The 26,851-nt window shown below is 29.8% G+C and overlaps 2 protein-coding genes and 1 non-coding gene across 4 annotated transcripts; 1 reads left to right on the plus strand and 2 right to left on the minus strand.

The window, feature by feature from the left end:
• Window positions 1–8,958: 8,958 nt before the first annotated feature.
• Window positions 8,959–12,448, minus strand: LOC137820736 (2-oxoglutarate-dependent dioxygenase 19). Of its 2 annotated transcripts, none has more exons than XM_090295289.1 (5): window positions 12,358–12,448; window positions 11,914–12,254; window positions 11,590–11,825; window positions 9,419–9,746; window positions 8,959–9,300 (listed from the first exon to the last, which is right to left on the minus strand). In XM_090295289.1, the coding sequence occupies exons 2-5, from the start codon at window positions 12,199–12,201 to the stop codon at window positions 9,058–9,060; spliced, it is 1,095 nt and encodes a 364-aa protein (XP_090151415.1). In that variant the 5' UTR covers window positions 12,202–12,254; window positions 12,358–12,448; the 3' UTR covers window positions 8,959–9,057. The 2 variants fall into 2 exon arrangements, with proteins under 2 accessions (XP_090151415.1, XP_068481068.1); XM_068624967.2 differs by having other exon boundaries at window positions 11,914–12,251; window positions 12,358–12,405.
• Window positions 12,449–12,550: 102 nt separating this feature from the next.
• Window positions 12,551–12,623, minus strand: TRNAA-CGC (transfer RNA alanine (anticodon CGC)). The gene has a single exon. It is a non-coding gene; the product is annotated as a tRNA-Ala (tRNA).
• Window positions 12,624–13,396: 773 nt separating this feature from the next.
• Window positions 13,397–16,464, plus strand: BOB1 (HSP20-like chaperones superfamily protein). The gene is made up of 6 exons (XM_068624968.2): window positions 13,397–13,849; window positions 14,879–15,051; window positions 15,169–15,217; window positions 15,387–15,553; window positions 15,922–16,005; window positions 16,101–16,464. The coding sequence occupies exons 1-6, from the start codon at window positions 13,468–13,470 to the stop codon at window positions 16,137–16,139; spliced, it is 894 nt and encodes a 297-aa protein (XP_068481069.1). The 5' UTR covers window positions 13,397–13,467; the 3' UTR covers window positions 16,140–16,464.
• Window positions 16,465–26,851: the final 10,387 nt, after the last annotated feature.

Below are 26,851 nucleotides of genomic sequence, written 5' to 3' on the forward strand. Positions count from 1 at the left end.
CTCTAACCCCCTTACCTGAACATAGGCAGAGTTGACTGAGAAAGTTTGACTCTCCCCATCTTCCAGACCCAACTGTCCGCCTCCTCAAAAACCAACTTCACCTCTTGCAGACTCTGAAACAGTTGTTCCACCAAAGATTTCTCCCAGTCGAAAAAGGATCTACGCCAGTCCAAATTCCACACCCATTCACCATTAAGCTGTTTGTCAAACGAATTCAAGAATGAACGTATATTAATCTATTGAACGTTAGGTATTGGCTTAATTTTTTCCGTGTTTTTCTTTTCATTTTCTTCTCTCAACCAAACAAAACTAAGTGACTTTACATGAACTTACAAGTTATAACGTGATTTCATCAAATAAGCCTTCAATAATGTTTCACTAAAATTGAAAAGTTATTATTTACGAATTAGAATTCGATTCGATCGCTTTCATACGTAGGGATCAACACAACGCAACCATTTGAATACATGAATAGGTCTGAAACGCGTTGAAATCTTGTGAAGCAGATCCAGCAAAATTCTTAATTTTTGAAAACGAAAGAAAACGATTTTCAATTGTTTGAAAAAATAGTTCAACAAAGTCCTGTCAAATTAATTGATGAAAAATAGTTTAACCATACATTTATTTAAAAAAAAATACACCAAAGAATATTAAAGAGCAGAGTTTGATTATTGAAGAAAGAAATTAAAAAATGGGATACTCTCTTAAGAAATTAGTTTTATTCACATAAACTTAAATTTACAAATATATTATGATGGAAACACCCCAGATTGATTTGCCTAATAGGCAAGAATAAAAATGAAATGATAGGGTTTGATAGAATCTAAAAACTATTATTGTAACATAAAACTTCATATACAACATTGCATCAACCAAAAATCTATATTAATCAATGGAAAATAAATAAGAATTGGTGTATAATATAACACGTTCGTATTAAATTATAACAACCATAAATGGATAAGAGAATTTATATTTGGAGATCCACCTAAGATATGAAATCTATCTATTGTATTAATTGAGTCACCAACATAAAACAAAGCATATAATCTTTTTTGTCTACGGATAGATTTTCTATAAGCTGGGTCATATGAAATTATTTAATTAGTGATAGTTTTATGATCACCAACACCAAATGGAGGTTCAACTAACAAACAAACATAAAGTAAAATATCATATATTTTATTTTCATAATCGATATTAATAATCTAAAAGTTATTTCAATAATTAAAGAATACTTACCCACTAAATTCCAACAATATTATACTTAAATGTTACTTTAATTATTGGAGAGAACAAAATATTGATTATATCCAAAACAAATTATAAATTATTAGTACGTACAGAAAATTAAATCTAATAAAAGCAAACATCATACATGTCAATAATTTACATTTCATAAAAAATAAAAGATGGGTATGGCTCACATTTCAAAAACATGTTTATACATTACGAGAAAATCATGAAATAGAAACCAATTTTTAGATACCAAAATAATTACTTGCAATAGTAACTAAATTAGAGACCATTTTAGAAATTAAATAAAGAATTAGTTTCTAAATTAGTTTCTATCATTGTTAAATAGTTTCTAAATTGGTATCTAATTAGCAACCAAGGTTTTAACTACCAATTATTTAGTTTCTAAATTTGGTTTCTAAAACATTGGTTGCTAATTAGATACCAATTTAGAAACTATTTAACAATAATAGAAACTAATTTAGAAACGAAAATATTTTGTAGTTTCTAAAATGGTTTCTAATTTAATTACTATTACAATTAATTATTTTGGTCTCTAAAATTGGGTTTCTATTTTATGATTTTTTTTAGTGATATGATTATACGTATATGCGTTTAGTTTTTGTAAAGAAAAAATATATTATGGAGAAATTGTGCTTTAAGTTCTTTTAACTAATTTCATGTTCTTATATTTTTTAAATCAAAATGTTAATTTATTAAAAATCACAAGTAATTTGTGTATAATAATTTAAATAAATAGTGTGTTATAAAAGATTAAAAAAAATTTATAATAGTCATATAAGTGTATGGTATTATATCTACCTTTTCTTTCCTAATAGTCACTTAAAGTTTTTTTACTCAAATAAAAGACAATATATATTTTTTAATACAATTTTAAGTGAGTTATCTATTATATATTTTTTATTTTTCTTATTTCAATACATATATCTATGTTTCATTACATGTGTTTTTTTTTTATGTAATCATAATTATTTTTTCTCTCCCTCTAAACAACTATAAACCAGGATATAAAAAAAAAAAATTATCTTGAAATTTAAATAATGATAGATAAAAAAATAACATTTTTTTGTTAAAAAACCAACCACTAAAAATGAAGAAGTTATAATTAAAATGAGTTGTTGAATACAGTATATATTATATATCCTTTTCATGGAATAGGGTATAAGTTTCCTTTTTGAATTATGGGAACATGCACATGCAGATAGCTACCAAATTTAATAGTTTTGTTGCATGAATTTGATGCTTCCCACATTTATAGAGTATTGGTCTTTATCAAGATTCACAGTTCACTTATAAGAACGTTTTTGGAACTTCACATGGATCCCAGGTGTAATACAACTTTCTTTAAATTGATTGTGTATTTCAGTGTCAACCTAAGTTTTATTTTTACAAAATCTCACGCTTTATTCATTAATTGCATTAATTATGTTTTTGAAAATTTTATCCGATTGCATGGAAAATTGGTTGGTTAGTATGTGCCAATTAATTATGCAACAGTATGCCATATCAAATTCATATTATGTCACTTTTATTTTATAAGATAAATGGATTTCGATCGTGTAAAGAAAAATAGATGGTCCATTGTCAAAAGAGGGGAATTGATATTTTAAAATTTTGGTATATGATTAATATATCTTAGAAAATTATTAAGAAAACAAAAATACAAGAATAAAGTGATATAACAAATTTAAAAATAAAATAAAGAGTTAAGGACTAATATTAATATTTTTATAGTGGTTTAATTGTATTTTGCCTCAATCGTTATAGTTTTAGTGAAATTGTTATATTCAATACAAGAAAATCATGAAATAGAAATTAATTTTTAGATACCAAAATAATTAGTTGTAATAGTAACTAAATTAGATAACATTTTAGAAATTAAATAAAAAATTGGTTTCTAGTTTTTATTATTGTTAAATAGTTTCTAAATTAGTATCTGATTAGCAACCAAGGTTTTTGCTACCAAATTTAGAAACTAAATAATTGGTAATTAAACCTTTGGTGGCTAAATAGATGTCAATTTAGAAAAATATTTAAAAATAATATAAACTAATTTAGAAACCATTTTTTTTAGTTTATAAAATAGTCTCTAATTTAGTTATTATTGTAACTAATTATTTTGGTTTCTAAAAATTGGTTTCTATTTCATGATTTTCTTGTAGTGATTATCTTAAATATTTAATTATACTAAAAAAATTATTAAATAAAAACTAATTTTAGATAAATAAATATTTAATTATTAAATTAAATATTATTTTAAAAGAAATATTGATATTTAAAGTAGTTGATATTATTAATAAATAATATTTAAATTGACACTTAATTAATATCAATTTATAGACTATTTATTATTAACAGAAAGAAACTATTGTTAATAATTTTTTTTTAATTTCTAGAATAATATTTAATTAAATTAATATAATAATTAATTATATTTTTTATTTAATAATTTTTTATAGTTTTATCCTCACATTTTATATGTAATTATTGTAAAAAAAACTCTTTGAAAAGTTATAAAAAGTATTATAACACTACGCAAAAATCTACTAAACCAAATTATATAAATATCAAGGAAAGATAAGTGATGAATATTTGAAATTATGCATTATTTTCACCAATTGAGTTCAAAACAAAACTCTTATAAAATATTCTTTAAAATTATTATGCATTATTTTAGGTGTTTTCCCTGACTCTTTATTCAATCTTTCATTCTTTGTAAGGTTGATAATTAAACATTTTTTTTTTTGTATTTCATATCACAATCTTATCTACTTTTCTCTCATTCTATCTTCATCAACTACCCCTTTACATTGTATGAGATCAACCTAGGTCCACCTCTATTCCTTCTTGTTCCTACGAATACTTCTCATACTTTTTTTCATTTGAAAAATCCTCTTCTTTGCATGCTTCTAGGAATTTTAAGAACAATAAAAGTTGAAACCTTGCTCCCGTTTCTCCAATCATCTCGTTTCCCTTTTCTCTCCATGGCTTTTACTCTGATTTAATTTATACATCTCACACTACAAGAAAATCATGAAATAGAAACTAATTTTTAGAAACCAAAATAATTAGTTGCAATAGTAACTAAATTAGAGACCATTTTATAAACTAAAAAAAATTGATTTCTAAATTAGTTTTTATTATTGTTAAATAGTTTCTAAATTGGTATCTAATTAGCAACCAAGGTTTTAGAGACCAAATTTATAAACTAAATAATTGGTAGTTAAAACCTTGGTCACTAATTAAATATCAATTTAGAAACTATTTAAGAATAATATAAACTAATTTAGAAACCAAATTTTTTTTTAGTTTCTAAAATGGTCTATAATTTAGTTACTATTACAACTAATTATTTTGATCTCTAAAAATTGATTTCTATTTTATGATTTTCTTGTAGTATCATATATGTACAAGACAATTACTCATGACTATTTACTAAAGTTTAATTACGTATACATCTCATATATGTATATAAGGGAATTGTTATTTACACTCTCCATCCATTTTCATTTTTTGTTTGTTATAATTTTCTTAAAAACATATCTTAGATTTCATAGATTAACCTATCAACATTAAAGTGAACAACATATTGGGTACCAAATTTAGTCAACCTCTATATAGGTGGTTAATGAAGATATAACTTACAAAAAGTAGTAAACTAATAAACATCATTGAAAAGTTATTGCAACAGTGAATTGTTGATCACATTTCTCTTCCTCTACGTCTAAAATATTCTAAGTTTAGGTATTCAAAATATAAATGATAAAGAGACCATTTTTATAATGTCACCCATACTATAAATAGTTTAGAATACCTTCAGCTGTTGATCATTATAATTGTCCTTAACTGATGTGATCAAAGTGATTCTCAAGACTTAATAAACATTCATCGACACAACATAATTAACATAATTATGATACGAAATATTACTCTAATATCAAGATTAATCTAATAATTTACCCTAATTTAGGTCTAGATCATTGAAGGCTCACTATAATATTATAATTATGCACTCTACTCAATATTACAATAATTAATACTCCAACCATCAAATATCGAACTCTGACTTGAACGTCAGAATATTTTAACAGGTGTTCCAAAGATACTCCACCTCAGCTTGAGATTGAAAATCACAACCAAAAATCGAAACCACAACAATTATTTGAGAAACGATTCCTTTCCAACCCATATACAAACAATATAAATTATTTGATTGAATTTTTCATTCCTTTGAACAATTAAAATTTCATATTCAATAAACTCTAAACCCTCAACTTCCCTAAACCCTCAACTTCAAGCTCTAGAGATAAAGATAATAGTTTACAATATTATCTCATACCAAATGATAATAAATAAAAGAACTCCATTCCCAGATTTTTTTTCCCATGATCATGAAGTAAATAGATTCATACGCTTTGTTTGTGCAAGTAATTGACAAAGATTAGGAGTGTTAATTGAAGTGACTAGTATAAAAATTATAAGTTAATTCAATTAAAGTAATTTATACTTTTAATCTAATTGAAATCTACTTCGACAGTTGATTTCAACAATAATAAATTCAATAAACTCGAATCAAATTATTAATTTAATTTTTATATCATTAATTATTATGCTTCAGATCTTATGAAACAATAGTTTATTTTTATGTTATGTTTATAACAATGTGTTGTTTACATTTAATAATAATAATAATAATAATAATAATAATAATAATAGAATTACGAATAAATTTTGATAAAATAAATTTTTAAAAATAGAATTTTAATCACTTGCATAGTAGAAATTCTAATTGATCTAGTTGTTTTTGTTCGGATTGTGTAAAAAGTTTAAAGAAATCAGAAAGTAATAAAAAAAATAGTTAAACTTTCATTTTATTCCAGATACACGTGTAAAGATGACTAAAAAAAAAACATTTAAGAGACTGGTTGAAGAATAAGGGTGCAGATTAGCCAGGGAATGAGCAATTAAACAAAGGAGTGTGTTATCATGTGGGTAGTTCCAAGGTGGTAGGAGACATAGTCTTATTCCTAAAGCCCAAATCCACATGATTTGTTGCATAATTTATCATCATTTTTTGTTTTTGTGCACCTTCGTTTCTCACCATGGCCACACAGACTCTCGAAATGGGTCATACTTTCCCATCTTCTTTACAGCTATATTTTTAAGTTCAGGAATATTATTATGAACAATATTTTCCCCCCCAAATATTTAACGTAATTTATACATCCAAAGATTAAGCTCTAGATTATGATAATAATTTTTTGATTTGATACTAAAATCGTGTTTTCACTGTATACATGTAAGAAGAGTGTAACTTGGACCCGACTTGAGTATATTATATGCCATATTAATACAAGAGCTTAATAGTGGTAGTCGAGCTAATCAGATCCAATACTTTGAAAGTCCAACTCCACTTTATAAATAGGTTGACCATATCCAGACAAATATACGTATTTAATAATATTTATTACCCTTAATTTCTGAATACCAAATACTAACTTGAGGTGTTAGATGATATTTTACAAATATTCTATCACACATACCGAGACCTAGTCAAGATTGAAGATCAAAAACCTCTCAACCAATTCGACCTTACTTGTCGAGATTTCTGGTCCACACAAGAACCAGTGACCAAAATTTCTTATATGACCGTTGAATACATGAAATGCAAATAACCACTAAATGTCTAACATAAGAAATTGTATTGAGAGCTAACTTAGGATTTTTTTTTTATCGGCGATAACTTAAGGATTTAAATATGGTGTGTTTGGATTGGAAAGGGGATTTGAGTGGATTTGGAGGAGTGAATGTGTGAGTTTTTTAGAGGATGTATGAGATTGTTTGGTTTGAGGGATATTAGAGTATATTTGTGAGGATGATTTATTGAAGTTTGTGAATGATGTGATGATTTGAAGAGAATTTAGAATTTATTTTAAAAGTGTAAAATGTAAATTTACAATTTTACTTTTATTATTAAAAAATATTTAAATAATGAAGTATGATATATTTTGTATAGATTTGAGTTAATTAAATATTTTGTAAATTATTTGTGTAGATTTGAATAATTATTTTTTTAAAAATACAAGAAGTTGTGAGAAGTATGTTGTGGGATGTTTTTTAAAAATTATGTGATCTTATATGTGTTTGTTTATAGTATTATTGAAGGTCTTGTCGCGTGTTTCCTTCGGCATAAACTTAGAATCCCATGTTAGGCGATAATGAAAGAGAAGGAGAAATGACAATGACAAGGAATAGGAATGAATGATTTTCTTTCGTGCTCGGAAGCCATTAACTTAGTGGATCGTGTTAGGTAACGTGTGTGCGCTTCATCCTATCCTACAAACTCATTAAAATATAAAAGTCGGAAGAAAATGGGATCAAAAGCTTAGAACATTTCGCCTACGTGTTAAAAATCATGCAAACAATAAACACAACGTCACATTCACTTTTCACTAACATCATTTGGTACGTTTTACAAATCACCACTTATTCAACAAAATAATATACTCATACTTTCATCATTGGGTTTCCGTAACGGTTTTCGCATTATTGAAAATCATCTGCATGATTTTCATGGCATGCTCTATATGTTATTGGATGGACAAATTATTATTAAATACCATAGTTTTTAATTTTAAAAGAATAGTCAAATTTTGATTATATATTACTTAGAAGAATTGAGACTAATAATATCAGAAAATGTAATAATAATATGCGTTTTTAACAGACTAATTTTTCTTTTTTTCTTGTCAAAGCCATGACGACTAATAGAAGAAATTTATCCCGACATTAAGAAGTTCTCTGGAGCAATTCAAGACACAAGAATTGTACAACAGTGAAGCAATCACAGGAGTTTGATTTGGCTATACCGTTGTTAACATTGCTTAAGCTTGTTTACTCATCAATACATTTCATACTCATATTGGTATTGATAAAATATGAAAATATTTTATGGACCGAACGGTTAACACCAGGCTCGATTGGCTCCCATCACCGAGTCAACCGAATGATACACGTCCGTGTAGGACGACCGGCATCTTTGGTCCACCTCACTAACGTTCAATTAAGGTCAGCAAAGTTAAACCATCATTATGAATTAGGTAATATACATCTAAGTACGATTCACCTCACTAATTCGGCCTAATAAGATAAGCTCATTAAAATAATATAAATAGCGTATATTTCAAGAACAAGGTACGTAATTAATTACTGTACTCTGACAACCGAGTGTCGAACACTCTTTGCTGACTTCAGCGTCAGAGTGCATTCTACAGGTACCCTCATTTGGCATTCCTCAGGAGACAGAGTGATCAAGTACCCGAGATTAGAAGGAGTAAGCTGAAGTGTAGATCAATCGCCCAATAAAAAGGAGGAAGACAAAGTCAATCAATAGTTCTTTAGGTCTCATCTTCATAGTAAAAATAAATGGAAAAGAAAAGCTAAAGAGATTGATTGATTTTACATCATGTATAATCATTTCTCTTTTCTACATCATGTATCAATGCTTTCACTATCCAATAGTATAAAATGGTAGAAGAAGAAAGAGAAAAAAAGAAACACTCTTTAGTTAGGACATTGGAATTTTAGTAATTATTTTCGAAAAAGTAAATCATGAAGCAGATGAAGCTAACAGATAAATTAGATATCAGCCTAACTGAGGTGATGCCTAACATGAAAATTTTTATATAAAAAAAAGTTAACAGATAAATTTGAAAAAGTTGACATGCTATATTAGGAAATTTAGTTTAATAAGTATAATTGAGTTTTATAAATGTTTGAGTATGATATGATAGTTGAGCATTAGTTGAGGCGAATCTGGTCCAAGCCACTTTTATCATCTAGTCGTGATTTCTGCTGAAATTGGAAGTAGTCTTTGTATTTGATGGTTTTGAACAATGGCTTTTCATTCTCCAATAGCTCCGCCAGAGGCCCAACTTCCTTATCTAGCGCAGGCCCATTCGCCAACACAACACTAATCCTAGTGCCAACGTTGTTCAGGATTGCTCGGTGCAACACCCTCTCGTACCTCCCGTTACTCACAACCTATATTCCAAGTCAAATGCTATGTTATATAAAACATTTCTACCACTTTTTTCTTTACTACAGTTCATTTATTCAGTGAAAGTATATGGTTTTTTTGAAGCTTTTTAACATGGCATACCTGGAGATGATCTGCAAGTAAGACGGTTAGACAGTTAGGAAGGGGATTAACGTTGACCCATTTGGCATGGTGCTTAACCTGAAGCCCTCCGATTCCATTCTGCGTTAGCAAGGTCAATAAGCCTGTGTCGGAATGTGAAGGCATACCTAGAGCAAGGTGTGGTTGTGGACATGGTGGATACAGGTTAACAACGAAGAGCTGATGGCTAGAGTCAAACTCAGTGGACTCAATTATGGAATTCGATGCTAGTCCCAAACTCTCTGATATTCCTTCAAGCAACTTCCTAGCCAAACCTCTGATTTTCTCGCTATACTCATAAGCAACCTCCCTGCAGTAGTACCACGCAAAAAGAAAACTTAATGCATTCAATTTGGCTTATGGAATCTCTTTCATTATGTTTGTTTCTAACAGAAGGTATAGTCCATTATGGTGTGAAAGATTAACTTGTATTTTTAAGACATAGACTAATCAATTATGTTTATAGTTTTTTTTTTCAAATTTTAATGGCATTTGTTTATAAAGTATAAATAAAATTTGCTAAAAAATATTATTGATATTATTTTTCCAAATTGTTTAATACATATTTAGTGAGTTTTGTTCTTATCGAGTATGAGTTGTCATTCTTTCGATGTGTGTGGATAATGGCAAGAATTTTCAAGTTAAAGGAGATGCACCTGCAAAAAATTCTCCCTATGCTTAATTCAGTAAGAATACAAATGATCTTGTGTACAAGTCAATGAATAATAGGATAAATGTATTTCATAAGAGAATTGAGGTATTCATAGACTCATGGACTTAAGTAGAAACCCAATAAAGTGGCTACTTTGTAGTAACCATTTAGGTCACCTTTTTCCTTACGTGTATCTTATTATTAAGGTGACTTGTTAGTTACTTGATCGTTAAGGCTGAACATAAGTAACGTGGGTGGTTCCTATCCAACTATAAGATGAACTGTTATAACTGTTTTAGCAATTTTCATCTACTAATATGTGATATTTTATAAATTCCTACTGGGTAGCACATAATTCCTATTAGTTATAGTCTATTATGGTGTGAAAACTGTGGCTAGATTAACTTGTATTTTTAAGGCATAGACTAATCAATTATGTTTATAGTTTTTTTTTTTCAAATTTTTCACTTTGTGTTTTTTCGTGATTTTTGCTTTATTTTATAATAAAATTTGGGTGTTTTGTTGATGAAAATTGTTTAAGCAGATGTTATTCTTCTTACTAACTGTGTTCTTGTTATGCTCTTATCTGAGTATGTAATTTTTTATTTTTTTCAAATTTATGTTTTTTTTTTAAATTTCTGGTTTAAATTTATATTGTGTTTGAATGTTTTTGTTATAAATTTAATATGTGTAATTTATGTTACATTATTTATGTGAATAAGTTTATACTTCAGTTGAATATATGTTGAATATATTTATAGTTTAAGTTGAATGTGTTTTTAATTAAGATGTTTTAGAAATTATTAGTTGATATGTATTTAAATTTAAAATTATATTTATGCATAGAAGTTAGTAATAATTTATATTTTCATTTCTCATACACATCACTATAACATATCCTATTCTAAATATTCTTAACTTTTTTTTTAATTTTTTTTCAAATTCTCACAAAGTTTCCAATTTTGAATTCAAACAAATCATTAAAGTGGGTAGTAGTAAAGGAGGTGAGTCTTGCATACATAAAAGTTACGGACTTATTTTGCCTTTTATAGGATTCAGTTGAAATCTTATCTATTTCCTCTTCAGTATTGGTCTTATTTTGTCTTTTATGTGATTCAGTTCAAATCTTATCGATTTCCTCTTCAGTATGGGTCCTATTTTGTCTTTTATGTGATTCAGTTCAAATCTTATCAATTTCCCCTTCAAACTTGCAATAAGGAAGTTTAGTTTATAGGATTACCATTTATTTTATTTATTTTTTAATTTGGTTAATATAAACTCTTAAGTCTTCTCTTATATTCTCTTCTTCTGGGTTCTTGGCTCCCAGAGCTTGCTAGTTCTATTATTTTCCGGTACCAGCAAAAAAATCATATTATACCTCGAAGGACTTTCACATACATAGAGATAAATCCTTAATAATAGTGCCCATCAATCATTTCTGTGTTCAAGAGTTAGAACAAATTAATTGATTGAAGGTACTACTAGTAGTTAATTAAATTACCTGAAACCTGGTGGTTTGTGGGGGAAGTTAAATTGAGGAAACGTGGTGGCCTTCAGATAATCTCTCCAATAATGAACCTTCTCTACTTCAGGACAAAAGCTGGTGCCATGCCTGATGGGTTCAAAAGGGCCCTTGTCACCAAACTCCTTCTTTTCCTCCACCGCCAAATCATGAAACTCACCAGATTTTTTCATCAACTTCTCCACCAGGTTCTCGGGAATTCCATGATTTGTGAGCTGAGAAGCAAGTGAGTGTTCAATAACATTATTGACTTGGGACTTTCTGTAACAAGATTTAGAAACAGAAAGTTTCCAAAATTCTTACCATGAAAACACCCCACTCAGCACAGGCCTTGCCGATTAGGTGCACCGCTTTGGCGTGAATCTGAGGGTGGTGTGAAGTGAGATGAGAAAAATCAATGACTGGGATGGAAGCTGCAAGTTCCTCTGCAACATCATCCTCCTCATGGAGTCCTGAGATGGAGTGGTAGGTGGAAGGGATGGGAGAAGAATCTCCTTTTGATTCTGCAAAATCTTTGATGCTTAAAATCGATGCATGAACCTTTGGTGGTTCTGGTTGTGATGATGAGGGAATGGAAGCAGAAGAGGCCATGGATGTTGTGAATCAGGTAGTATCACAAATCATCGGATTATCATTCTTATCTGCTAATAGAATACACATAAAAAAAAATAACAAATAAAATCAGTGATATGATTAAAAAATAAATTTCAGAGTACAAAAAGTATAGAAGGATAGGTTCAAGTATACATTTATAAACAAAATCAGTAGTGTAAGTGTTGGGAACAATATAAGATCTATTTTCGTTTAAAAGAATCTTATTATATTATCATTTTAATTTAGTTTTCTAAATTATGTTATATTTATTTAGTTTTAAAGTTAATTTACTTATATAATTTTAAAAAACCAGATTTTTAAAGGTTTCACCAATAAAACGTAAAAATGGAGTTGCGGGGAATCGAACCCCGTGCCTCTCGCATGCGAAGCGAGCGCTCTACCATATGAGCTACAACCCCATTTGTTAATTATTACTAATTTATATTATGTAAATATTATATTAAACTAATGTTAGACAGACTAAACTAAACTATTATTAGACAGACTAAGCAAAACTATTATATTTCAGTTAAAAACTAAACTCTAATTTTAAGATACTGAAATTCTTAAAATAATTGACTCTTCTCAACAAAGTTTTTTTGTACAAAACAATTAAAACCAACGTGCTTACGTAATTTTTTTCTCTGGAGTTTATGCTAGTTTTTATTTTAATTTTAAAACTTAATATATTTATTTAATTTTAAAATACTTATTACACTTAACAAAAATATATTTCTTATATCAATTAGTTATTATAAGATACTGCAATAAATTTAATTTCATAAATATGTATTTATTATTTCATATTTTATATAATTAATGTATAAATTTAATTATATTACACTCAAATTATTAGTTTAAATTAATATTAATATTTTTAATTTTTGTATTAAAATCATTTAATACTTTTCAACAAAATCTTAATATTAATTATTTTATTATAATATTTCTATTTTTTCCTTTTATTTTAAAATTTGAAAAAAAAATGGAAAGTAGTTCAAAATTCAATTCCCTTCACTTTGGCATATTGTTGTAAAAATGTCGGTTCTCGACAATCAGAAAAAACAAGGTTATTTAGACAAATATTATGAATAGTATATTTTTAAAAGATTTTTTTAAAGATTTGTGGTAACGGGCCCAAAGGCCCATATTTAAAAATTGTATAAATACTCGGGGAACTGGAATGTTCCAGTTCAAAAGTTCAAGAATCAAGAGTGGATCCATTCCGACAGCGGCAAACACTCTCCTTCTCTCAAGTCACCAATGGCCATCATCTCCGATTTCAACGATGAGGAGCAGAAACCCTCCCACTCCTCACAATCTCAATCCCAACCCTCTTCTTCTTCTCCCTTCACTGCCACTTTCGACCGATCGAACCCCCTCGCTTTCCTCAAGAGAGTCTTTGAATTTGTCTCCGAAAAGAGCGACTTTCTTGCCACGGAGGCCGCCGAGAAGCAGGTAGTGTCGCTTGTGCGCGCCGCTGGGAAGAAGAGGAGAGACCAGCTCAAGGCCTCCGAAGAGAGGGAGAAGGCCGAGAAGAAGAAGAGGGAGGAACTCAAAGCCTCGGAGGAGAGAATAAAGGCCGAGAAGAGATTGAAGGAGGAGAAAGAACACAAAGCGGAAGAAGAAGGCGGCGCCTCCAAAGGTAAACTAACAGAAGTTATTATGTCTGCACTAACAGTTTTGTAATTGACCGTGCTGGATGGTGAGAGTAAGCGTTTGATTCGTTGTGAGTTATGAGGGAATATCCCTATTTAAACAATAATTCTTTTTGCTTGTAGATCGTTTATTTTTCTTCTGTTTAATTTATGTATACAGTGGCAACACAGTGTCAGGTAGTGTGTCAATTTACGGCAAGCTTTAATTTGGGGATGAAATTGGGGGTTGATACCAAAAGGCACAATTTCTTGCAATAGTAGATGGATCTTGCTTGTTGAGCCAAGAACATGACACTATGGGGCTTCCACTCACACTTCAACTACAACACCCCTCACCAATGTCTTTAAGGGGCAATCAACGGATATAAATTTTTTATTCCGATAGTTCATTTGAAATCATGGTAGAGTACACTATTGCACCTCCCAAAATAAATTTTTTTACTTTTGATTTCTTAAGCAGTGTCCCAAGGGCACTTAGGTTACCTAAGGTCATTGTTTTAGTAACCAATACTTAGACAGTTTTTGTTCGGACTGTGCATTTCATGGAAGAGTGTACTATTGCACTTTCCAATAAAAAGTTTCTACTTTTGGTTTCTTAATAGAAGGGTTTTATTGGGAGAGAGTATTATTTCACTTCCCAATAAAAAAAATTGCTTTTTATTTCTTAAGCATTCTGCCCTAAGGGCACTGATTGGCATTTTAAACAAGGGTCCTGCTAACCAGATCCCTTAGGGATTGGTTAAATCATCATTGAATATATATTTTTTTTTTTGGGAGAGTATATTGTCATTCAATTTGCTAGGAAGAGAAGGGGCTAGCACAAAAATACTTGTTTCATGCATTCTATCATACTATTGCATTGACAGAGTACTTATGAATTTGAAGAAATGGTTGTATTGTGATTCAACTGCTTGTATAATGCATACACAAGCTGACCTTCCATGTTCATTAAACACACATACCTGTTTTCGCTGCTGATATTTTCTTGATTTTGTTTTCTTTCAATACCTAATCAGTTCCAAACAAGGGTAATGGCCTGGATCTAGAGCAATACTCTTGGACTCAGAGTCTTCAAGAGGTTAATGTGAATGTTCCAGTGCCTAATGGAACCAAATCAAGGTTTGTCGTCTGTGAGATAAAGAAGAACCATCTAAAAGTTGGACTCAAAGGCCAACCTCCAATTATTGAGGTCAGTTTGTCCTTCTATAGCATTCATTATTGATGGTATGATTACTTCGTTGATAATTATTGTCTATATGTTAATTTTAGTGATGGCTATGCTTATAAATGAATTTAAAAATTTCAGGGGGAGTTGTATCGGTCTGTCAAGCCTGATGATTGTTATTGGAGTATAGGTAATGTACTACTTACAGCAATAGATGGACCTTTGAAGTTACATTACATGCATTGTGTGCATTCATGAGCTAATAATGTTGGGGGTGTGGTTTTGGATTGTTTTTTTATTGGTATTGGAATCATGACCATTTCATATCTTATACTTTACATCAAAACCTATTTTTGCAGAGGATCAATGTGCACTTTCTATTCTTTTGACCAAGCATGATCAAATGGAATGGTGGAAATGTATAGTGAAAGGTGATCCTGAAATTGATACCCAAAAGGTTGAACCCGAGAACAGCAAACTTTCTGACCTAGATCCAGAGACTCGTCAGACTGTTGAAAAAATGATGGTAATCATTGGTGATACTTACACTAATTGATCATAGTAGTTGCGGTTGTTTAGTCTCTGTTATCATCATCATTTCCTAATATCCTTGGTATTAATAGAAATCACCTAGTCATTTGTTAACATACTGTTAAAATATAAGCCATATAAATTATCTGATGTGTTTGCGTGTGGTTATGTATCTTGTAATTTGAGGAAGATATCTGAGTTTATTGATGTTGGTGAAACCATAATTTGTTCAGCCTCGGATCACAAGGCTGAGGAATTTATCTTTCTAGTATAGCTGTAAGATATATACATCTCCGCATTGCTTAGATCTGAAAGACGTATATTTGTTAATTGGATTACAATTCTCTTGTACTGTTTTTTCAGTTTGACCAGAGGCAGAAGTCTATGGGCCTCCCAACTAGTGAAGAGCTCCAGAAAGAGGAACTCATGAAGAAATTTATGGCTCAGGTGATTCTTTACTCTCGTTGACTTGTCCTCTTTGATTGTCATTTCATCAGTTGCTTTAATGATCTATCTGTTTATGTATTGGCTATGTTTTGCAGCATCCGGAGATGGACTTCTCAAGAGCTAAGATATCATAAACGGTGCATTACTCTTGATATGCTTTTTTGGGTCTGACTTCATTGCATACAAGCTGGTCCTACTCTCTTATACTATACTGGTTGTACCTTTGGTCGATGCTTAGTATCTCGTTACCTATATTTGGGCTATGAACGATGAACTTTGTTCGTGGTGGTTGTTTTCTGGACGGAGAATTTGTTGCTAGGTATTTTATTTAACGTCTTCTCAAGTATCTGTTCAATTTAGGGTCTGGTGCTAGAATTGTTTTTTTACTCTTAGATATTATCAATATGTGTTCTTGTTTAATTTCAATAGGATATTTACATTGAAACGTGTCTTTGTTAAGTGTGAGAATTGTCTTTCTAACGTTAGAACAAACAGGGTTTAGTGTATCAATTTTCATCATATAATCTCTTTTATAATTTTTTGTCAGTTTAGAACGCATTGAAAACTAGAAATAAAAAGGGACGTCAACAATATATGAAAACCGTAATAGTAAAGAATTATGGTTTATTCTAGTCAATATTTTAATAGCTATTGCTTACTCCGAGGTTTACAATCTTAGATAATTTAGATGGTGAAAAAGAAAATTAGTAACTTGACATATTTAAAAATATTATGATAACGGACCAAATAAGGGTGGGGAAAAAATCTAAATTGGCAAATCTAATCCATAATGATTCAAATCTGTATTACTTTTAATCCATATTTTTGGATCTAATCTATTTAATGGATATGGATTAGATATTTAAATCCATATTTTTTGGATTTTAAATTTAATTCATTTAAATGGATATGGATTAGATATAGATTGAATATATTTTTCGATTATCCTGTTCAATTTTGACTTGCTCCAAGTCTAAGTCGATCTGAAGTCATGTCTAGTCGAGTCGGCCTGAATCAAAGTCGACTGATGTCCAATATCGAGTCGGTTTGAGTCCCTGTCGAGCTAACTCCACCTGGGATGATCGAATCAAGCAAGGTCGATGTCGAGCTATGTCAGTCTGGGTTGATTAGGCTAAGTTAGCTGATCTGATGTTGATTCGGGTAAGCTAGGGACAATGTTGAGTCGAGTCGGCCAGGGTCGGTTTTGAGTCGAGTCGGCCAGGGCTGTGTTGAGCTGAATCGGCCATGGTCGGTGTTGAGTCGAGTCTGCCAGGGTCGGTGTCGCGTCGAGGCGGCTAGGGTAGGTGTCGAGTAGAATCGATTCGAGCCATGTCGAGTCGAATAGACCATGACCAATGTTGAGCCGAGTCAGATTGGATCGAGCCAAGTTAGTCTGGGTTGATATCAAGCCGAATTAACCTAGAATGATGTCGAGTTGCGTTGGTCGGGTCCATATCAAGTCGCTTCGGTCAGGGCCCATGTCAAGCATATCGACCCAAGCCAACACGACTCGACGGCCTGGGACGATGTAGAGCATCGTCAACCCGGATCGATGTCGAGCAAAGTCTGTTCGGGTCAATGTCGAGTAGAGTCGGCCCAAGTCGAGATCGAGCAGAGTCAGGTCAGGCCGATGTCGAGCAGAGTCAGCCCATGTCAGCCCATGTCGATATTGAGTAGAATGGCCCAGGTTAATGTTTTCTATGTCGAGCGAATGTAGAGCAGAGTCGGCTCGGACCGATTGTTGTCAAACGGAATCGACCAGGGTCGATGTTGAACGTAGTCCACCTAGGCTGATGTCCGAGCCAATATCAAGAGGAGTCAGCATGGGCATTTGTCACCCTGAGTCAACCTGGGCCAATGTCGATCGAGAGTTTGCCAGAGTCGATGTCGAGCGAAGTTGGTTTGGGTTTATGGCGAGGGAGTCGGCCTGGGTCGGTGTGGAGCGTAGTGGGCTGGGGTCGGTTTGGAGCGGAGTCGGCCCGTGGCCATGTCGAGGGGAGTCAACTTGGGTCGTTGTCGAGCAGAGTCGGCTGGGGCTAATGCCATGCAAAGTCAGCTCGGTTCGATGTTGATCCGAGTAAGCTAGGGACAAAGCCGATCGACTAGGGTCGATGTTGAGCTGAGTCGGCCAGGGTCAGTGTTGGGCCCAATCAACCTGGCCATGTCGAGTCGTGTCGGTCGAACTGGATCGATATCGAGCCAAGTTAGTCCGACGATATCGATTCAAATTCATGTAGAATGATGTCAAGCCGTGTTGGCCCGGGTCTATATCGAGTCGCGTCGATCATGGCGTATATCAAACCATGTTGCCTTGGGCTGACTCATTTTGACTTTGGCCCGGGACGATGTCGAGCATCGTTGACTAGCGGAGTCGGCCTTGGTCGACGTCGAGCGTAGTCTGCCCGGACCGATGTCAAGCGGAGTCGACTTAGGCTTATGTCGAGCAAAGACAACCTCGACCGGTATCGAGGGAGTCGACTCGGGCAGATGTTCGTCGGAGTCAACCTGGGCCATTGTCGATCAGAGTCTGCCTGAGTCGATGTCGAGCAGAGTTGGCCCAGACGATGTCGAGCGTTGTTTGTCGAAGTCGGCCCGGGTTAGTGTGGGCCCTGCTCGATGTGGAGTGGAGTCGGCTTGGGTTAGTGTTGAGCGGAGTCCGCTCGTGTCGATGTGGAGTGGAGTTTGTTCGGGTCTGTGGAGCGGGGTCGGCTTGGGACGGGGTGTTGACTTGAGTCGATGTCGAGGGGAGTTGGGTCGAGTGAGGGGAGTTGGCCCGTGGAGATCTTGATCAGAGTTGGCCCGGATGTTGAGTTGCTTCCAGCCAAGGTTGATCCGCCACCAAGTTCATGTAGAGTTAAGTCAATCCAGGATGAGTCGATCTGGGCCTAGGTCAAGTTGAACTTTGACCTGGACTGATGTATAGCTGAGTCAGTTAGTTTCGATGTCAAGTCAAGTGAGTCATATGTAAAGACGATTGAGGCTGAAACTTTTCGAACTAAGTCTGTCAGGACCGAAGACGATTGAGGCTGAAACTTTTCGAACTAAGTCTCTCAGGACCCAAGACTCAGGACCCAAGACGATTCAATTTAATGGACAAAGTAAATTTAAAATTTATTTTAATAGATTTGAAAAAATCTATATAAATTTGATGTTAGTTAATATGGATGGGGATTTTAAATCTAATCCATTTTATTGGATTTAAATTGGATTTTGAAAAATTCAATTCACAACCATCTCGTACAAAACAGGTGAAAATTAATGTTTTGGCTATTTTCTTATTCATTTCCATATAATTTTCTTATGCATTAATATAAATTTTTAAGCACTGGATGACATTTATTGTGTTGGTATTGTACTGTTGGGGCATTGAGTGTTTGTATAAATTAAAACAAAACAAAAATTAAATTTTTTTAATTTTACATGAATTAAAATTTATTTAAGTCTTAAACAGTTAAATATTTATGGAGTGCGTAATTGGCCTGAAACAAACCAAAAATATCCGTTCGTAATCTTAACATTTGTAACGAATGGTTTTTAGAATAAGATGATGGTTGTTTATTTCCATATCAGGTGACATTCTAACTCTTTTAGAAGCAAAACCAAAAGCATTATTCTGCACCTCATGTGTCAACTTAATATTCAATCTCATTTATCAAGATAAACCAACATCTTCTCCTCTACCTCTTTTTACACCTTACTTAGTTCACTCATCTTTTTATTCTTTATAAATTTCTATACATGTATTGTCTTACAATTTTAAATAAAAAAACAGTGTTATAATATAATATATATATATATATATATATATATGTTTAAATTAATTTATAACTTATTGTTATTGATTTTTTTCTCATTAGAGACGAATTATTGTTTTTTTAGCCTGTAAAGCACGAGAAATTGAAATGTATATTTTAAAAAATAAAGGAAAAGAAATAGTTTGTAATGTTATTTTTAAGATTTTTTTCTTTTATAAAAAAATTATAAAAATGTGTCATCATATTTAACATTATGTTTGTTTGAGAATGAATCATACTCACGAGTAAAGAGATGAGAATGATTGGTATTTAAATTAATTTTTATTATTGATAAATATTTTTTAAATTAATATTTAGTTATCAATATCTTAGTTATCAATTATAAAATCTAATATCTTAGTTATCAATTATAAAATCTAAATAATTGATAGTGTTTTTATTTGTAAAATATGAATAAAAAATTATTAATAGAAGTTCATTTTACTTACAACCGTAACATGCATGGTGCTCTGAAATTGATTTTGGGAATAATTTCCAGAAAAAGAAAAAAAAAATCTCAAGAAGATAATTGGCAACGGACCAAAACTTTATCATACTGCTTTCAAGCAACGTAGGAATATACGAAAATACATCTTCCATAAACTGCAATTAGGTCTCTTTGTTAATACACTGATCCAATGATTTGTTAATACTTACGACAATAAAAAATAATAATGATAATAAGAATAAGAATTTTTGTATACCAAAAATTAAAATTAATTTTTTTCTTATCTATTTTCTAATACAAATATCTGCACATCTTTGTGAGCATGGAGACAAAAATAGAGACAAAGAACTTTTCCACTTCAGTACAAAACGCATAGAGACAATAATTTGCTCCTTTATTTATTGGGCCCACAAATATTTGGTAAATGCTCTCTGCACCCAACACTTTTGAACCTGCACCCAACATAATTTTAAAAATTCCGCAAATATCCTTTATTCTGGAAATGAAAATCCAGAATTAAAAATAATGCATTCTGGAAAAATAAATCTTAAAAATAAATCCAAAAGAGATTTTTGTGTTTTGGATATAAAAATTCAGAAAAAAAAATCAAAATCTCATTCCGGATAAAATACTTCAGAACTGAAAATTATACATTTCAGAAAAATTTCTGGAAGAGATTTTTGTGTTATAGAAAAGAAGTTCGAAATGTAATTTTATATGTATTTATTTTTTAAGGATATTTTCTATTTTTCCCCAGTAATTGGGTGCGGTGATGTGATACAGGAAGCAATTGCCCATCTTATTTTTGTAGATGAAAACGGAGGGTTCATGGGCCTTCTAGCCCCATAGCCCAGCATGCATGTTTCCTTGTAGGTACTTCAAAAATGAATAATGAAAAATGGCACTGTTGAGAAAAATGTGCAAGTAGAAGTAAAACCATAATACTCTCTGCATCATCATGATGATGATCATCTTCTAGGGCAGGCACCAACAAGATGGAGATACGTGCCACTATTCTGCCCCCACGTCCCTTTCCATATAAAGGTAGATGATAGCAAATGACACCTTCACTTCATTGTCGTGTCACACTGTAAAGCTCATTAACCTTGTTTGTGGTCTTTATATCTTCATACACACACCTCACAATGCTTCAGAAAGTGATGTGCTTTCTGGATTTTCTGATATATTCAGTTTTCGACCAAGACACCAAAACCCTAGTGACAATCAAAATTATGTTTAAGGAATTTTATTATCTTTTGTTTTGACTATGATACCAATCAAATATCTTTGCCTCAGGACCCCAACTATTTTAAATTCGTAAAATGTTAATTCACTTTTCCTATCTTTTTCCACTCTACTTCTTTTAGATTTCCCTTTTACTTTCTCTTCTCTTTTTGTAGACACTAACTCTAATAAGGTGAATAATTAATTCCTTCGCTCACTTTATACTTTCAAATTCGTTTTCTAAAGGGATTCGGACATTATACTTTCAAATAGTTTTTTTTATAATTATTTTTTAATATTACAAAATAGATTTTAAATCTAACTCAACTCCATAAAGTCGAAGTGAGATTTGTCATCATTTATGTACAATGAAATGTCTTACTCTCTGGTCTCCAACATTTAAAAAAAATAATTCCAATAAAGTAAACGGATTATTTTTTTTCAATTGCGCTTTACTTCTTTCTTCAAACTTCATTCCTATTTTTCGGATTTTGACTTTAGTTGTTATTATGTAGTTTTGTTGTATCATCGTTAAATAATGTTCTTACTTTACACTAAACAATGAAAATGACAATAAAGATAGCGACATGAAAATTTATTCGATCAAATTTTTGTTGAGAACTAAAAACACAAACTAGAAAAAATGGTAAAAATTAGTAAGTTTATATTAAATTAAGCCTCGTCCTCGCATCTATATCCAAAATCATTTTTGTTGACGTAATTTTTATTTATAAATAATTACTTGTAATTTTTCAAATCATACTATAGAATAAAAAAAATTGTAGTCTGACAAGTTCTTTAAATCTAGGACATTCTCATGCAATTAGACTCGGACTTAAGGGTGTGTATAAATTTAAAATAACCCGTAAGTCTAAAAAATAAATTATGCGACTAAATTAAATTTATGATATTTTTTTATGTAGTTTATGAATTTAACAAACAATAAACTACTTCTATTAGATATTTAGAATTTTGGTATTTTCTTTATAAAAATATAATAACAAGGCTCTAAAATGGGTTTCAAAGATATTAGAAAGTGACACGTGGTAGCAACGTGGTAGCAATTTGATAGATTGGATTGGAGTAAACATTTATAATGGAAAGAAAAATAAATAATAGAAAAGACAGTAAATTAAACTGTTTTGTGATATAGGTGGTTCAACTTTTAAAAGTTATTTCGTTTGTTTTTGGAATAGGTTAAAGTGGATAAATTAATTTAAAATTGAAAAATAGTTTATTTTCATTTGTTTTTGTTTTATGAATGTTTGTTAAGAACTTTGGTATATTTTGATATTGCATTGGTTGAGAAAGAATGATGTAGAAAAATTATGAGTGAAGTTGTTTTAAATTGAAAAGAAGGTCCAAAGAGGTATAATTAGACGGTGGAAAGTGTATAAATGTGAGGTGATATGTGTTTATGTGTCGCTACTACATTTTAGGATGCAAGCCATAGAAAACAACTTCCCTTAATGGAGGATAAGAAAAAAACAACAAAAACATGACTTAATAAAAAAGTATATATATGTAAAAAAATAATTATACAAAACTAATATTTTCATGAAATATAAATAATGATATTAAATAAAAAATAATATATGAAAAGTATAGTAGGGATTTTACTTAAATACGATGGTGATATAAATTATTTTAGGTTATTATTAAATTATAAATTATCAGGTATTATATTAATGATGCAATAATGAGGGCAAATATGATGTGTACAGATTTTTGTATCTTCAATTAATTAATCTAATGGTAAATAAACAACATGAAACTCACGCATACATTACATGTGTCTTCTATACTTAAAAGTATAGTTTTTAAGTATAATTAATTAGTATGTCATTCTGTAAAGTTTTACTAATTATTTTTATAGACATTTATTTGTGATATTTGTAATTGATAACATTTTTGTGTGTTCTTTTGATTGACATATTTCAAACAACTAGTAAACATTTAATTACATTAAAAATTTATCATTCTATATTACATAAATTTCTCCTTACAAGTTTTTTTATTTGTAATTGATAACATTTTTATTTTATGTTTTTCTTGTAGTGAATACAATGAAATTGTTTTTTGTCTCTAAAACTAATTTTTATTTTATGTTTTTCTTGTAGTGAATACAATGAACTTGGGAGAATAAGTTTTTTCATTTGTTTTTGGAATAGGTTAAAGTGGATAAATTGATTTAAAATTGAAAAAGTAGTTTATTTTCATTTGTTTTTGTTTTATGAATGTTTGATAAGAACTTTGGTATATTTTGATATTGCATTGGTTGAGAAAGAATGATGTAGAAAAATTATGAGTGAAGTTGTTTTGAATTGAAAAGAAGGTCCAAAGAGGTATAATTAGACGGTGGAAAGTGTATAAATGTGAGGTGATATGTGTTTATGTGTCGCTACTACATTTTAGGATGCAAGCCAGAGAAAACACCTCCCCTTGATGGAAGATATTAAGAAAAAAACAAACAAACATGACTTAACAAAAAATGGTATATATATGTAAAAAATAATTATATAAAACTAATATTTTTTTATATTAGTATATATATATAATTTATAAAAGTTATAAATGACTTAAGTAAAAGAATTTTACACACTTTTATATAATAATTTAAATAAAATATGATATCACTTTAAAATCATTAAATAACAACTAATTATAATTAAAGATAAGATAATTAATAATTAAAATTTTGATAACTAATATTATATATCAATTTAAAAATTATTTTATAAATTTTATTAATATAGTATTTTTTTCAGTTTATAAAATAATATTAACTTAATTAATATAGTATTAGTTATTTTTTAAAATTAATATTTATTTAGTTGTTTTCTTATAATATTAAGATAAAATACTCACATAATTAGAGTTGTTATGTTTTGCATGTGTTTTTTACTATTTTTATTTTTTTTAACTTTGTATGAAATTTATGGAAATGAATAAAATTTTAAAATGTCATCCGTATTGTAAGGTAGATTTTGAAACACGACTTTGATTTCGATTTTTATAAATTTTCTCAAGAATTCATACTCTGTGACATAAGTTTGTTTTTAGAATTAAGAGTAAATTGTACTTATATGGATAACTTTCATTCTTGGTACCATTGTGTCTGCATACTACGCACATATAATTAATAGAATTTATAAATAATAAAAGAGATTTGTGCAATATGAGATCCATTATCATAAATAATAATTATTATTATATTCAAGTAAGCATTACAAATGTAACTACATCATTAATGTTATAAAAATAATTCATAATGAAATTAAATAATGTTTTCTTTAATTAAATATTCGTTAAATGAATAAATCCATGAAATTTGACATGAAGTACATGAGAAGTACTATAAAAACATATTCAATATTGTAGTAATAATTAATGTATAACAGTGATAAAAGATATGATAAATCAATTCTATTAGTTGATATTTTTTTTTGTTAATGAGTATTAAAATGTATTATTAAGAAGTAAACTTTAACTCTAATTTAATTTTATAAAATCAATTTATAAGATAAGATTTATATATACCTATATACTATAAAATGTTTTAATTTTTTGTTGATTGAGATCTTCAACACATCTCTCTCATGTCAGAGATTGATAATTCGTTTGTGAGATTATATTATGGATAGTTCGATCGATATCGAATGACCTAGTAAGGTCAATTCAAAATGACTTTAATACCATATTAAGAAATAAATTTTAAATATAATTTAATTTTATAAAACTGACTTTTATATCTAATTATATATTATAAAATATCATAATTTTTAATTAATGTTGGATTTTCAATATAATATGTTAGCTGAACTTCATATCATTTAGATCATTAGATAGTTGTTGTTGGGAAGTAAATTTCAATAAAAATAGTTTAATTGAAATTTTGTTAACAAGTAGAAACAAGTTAAGTAAAAGTTTGCACAATCACATCCATCAGTTAGAAGACAAAATTACAAACTTCATGTTAAGCAATCTAAGTTTTATTTTTAACCTTCTTATACGATAATGATACGTGAGAATCAATTTAAAAATAAAATAAAAAATATTCTTTTCATCAAAATAAATGTAATAATTAAAAAAATATTTATGAAAAACATATATGATAATATTTATATTCCTCACTAATTTATTTATTTTAGTTAAATAATTTTTTTATAAAGTCATACAATAAATCACAACTTTAATTTAAAAAAAAACTGACGAAATAAAAGTCGCATATGCAACTTATGAACGCAGTACATATAGGGACTGATTATCTGTCAGTTAATTTTTTTTTTTAAATGCTGACAATTTTTGAAGTTATATAATTTTTTATGTGATGAATTTAGAAATATATATATATATATAAAATAGAAGATAAATTTAAAATTAAATAATATAAAAAAATATTAAAATAATAATATTTAGAGTTGTAATTATATAAAAAAAATATGAATTATGAATATTTATTACCAATCTTCTTTTTGTAACAACACTTTCTTTTAAAAAAAAAATCTCGCTTAAGCACCATTATTTTTCTTTCTTCCTTATCTCTCTTTCTCTTTCTAAATTTTTTCCCTTCTTTCTTAATTTTCTCTTCAAATCTTCATCTATTTTAGAATTTGATCGGATCACGTTATAGTTGACAAGTTTCTTTTTTTTTTATAAAAAAAAAAACAGAATCCCTGCACGCGCCATTATTTTTCTTTCTTCCTTATCTCTCTTTCTCTCTTTAAATCTCTCCATTTTCTCTTCCAATCTTCATCTATTTTAGAATTTGATTGGACCACATTGTAACTGGCGAGTTAAGGAACATTTCTACCTGATCAAATTTTCAATCAGAGTAAGTTCATTTTTGCTCTAAAGATAATTTGTTCTCTATTTTTCCTTAAGATTAAACTTCTCAACTTACTCTAATATATATTGATTTTTTGTTATATTTGGATAACTTGCATTATGCTCGTAAATCTTGAAGCTTATCCACTGTGGGGAATAAAATTATAGAAGTTGTTTGGAAAACAAGCAATTAAGGTAAGGGAAACTAAATTTAATTTTTAATAGCACCCTAGGATAGAAGATCTAACTGTGGAAGGGACATGGTCCCAATATTCAATTTATCTTGTAGCGATGTTGTGTGTTTATATATTGTGTTGTTTGTTTATATATTATTTAAACTTGTAAAAATATTAGATTTTGATGGTTTAGTATTTAAGGGTTTTTTTTTATGTTAAATAGAATTTTGAATGTTGTGGATAGTGTTTTGAATGAGTACTGTATGAAATTGAATTCATACATTTGGAATAATGTATGGATTGATGGTTGTATGTGTATTAAGTATTGATGCTTATGCGGTAACAGAGATCTCCTAACTTCACTGATAATGTAAGTC

Source organism: Phaseolus vulgaris, chromosome 9 (genome assembly GCF_051622355.1).
Source record: "Phaseolus vulgaris cultivar YP4 chromosome 9, ASM5162235v1, whole genome shotgun sequence".
Lineage (NCBI taxonomy): Eukaryota > Viridiplantae > Streptophyta > Magnoliopsida > Fabales > Fabaceae > Phaseolus > Phaseolus vulgaris.

Bases quoted from the DNA above. Each gene is read 5' to 3' on its own strand.
- LOC137820736 (XM_090295289.1), bottom strand. From the start codon at position 12,201: ATGGCCTCTTCTGCTTCCATTCCCTCATCATCACAACCAGAACCACCA. The intron at 11,826-11,913 runs GTAAGAATTTTG...CTTGCTTCTCAG, and splicing joins CTGAGTGGGGTGTTTTCATG to CTCACAAATCATGGAATTCC. The intron at 9,747-11,589 runs GTAATTTAATTA...GTACTACTGCAG, and splicing joins CACAAACCACCAGGTTTCAG to GGAGGTTGCTTATGAGTATA.
- BOB1 (XM_068624968.2), top strand. From the start codon at position 13,468: ATGGCCATCATCTCCGATTTCAACGATGAGGAGCAGAAACCCTCCCAC. The intron at 15,052-15,168 runs GTCAGTTTGTCC...TAAAAATTTCAG, and splicing joins GCCAACCTCCAATTATTGAG to GGGGAGTTGTATCGGTCTGT. The intron at 15,554-15,921 runs GTAATCATTGGT...CTGTTTTTTCAG, and splicing joins AGACTGTTGAAAAAATGATG to TTTGACCAGAGGCAGAAGTC.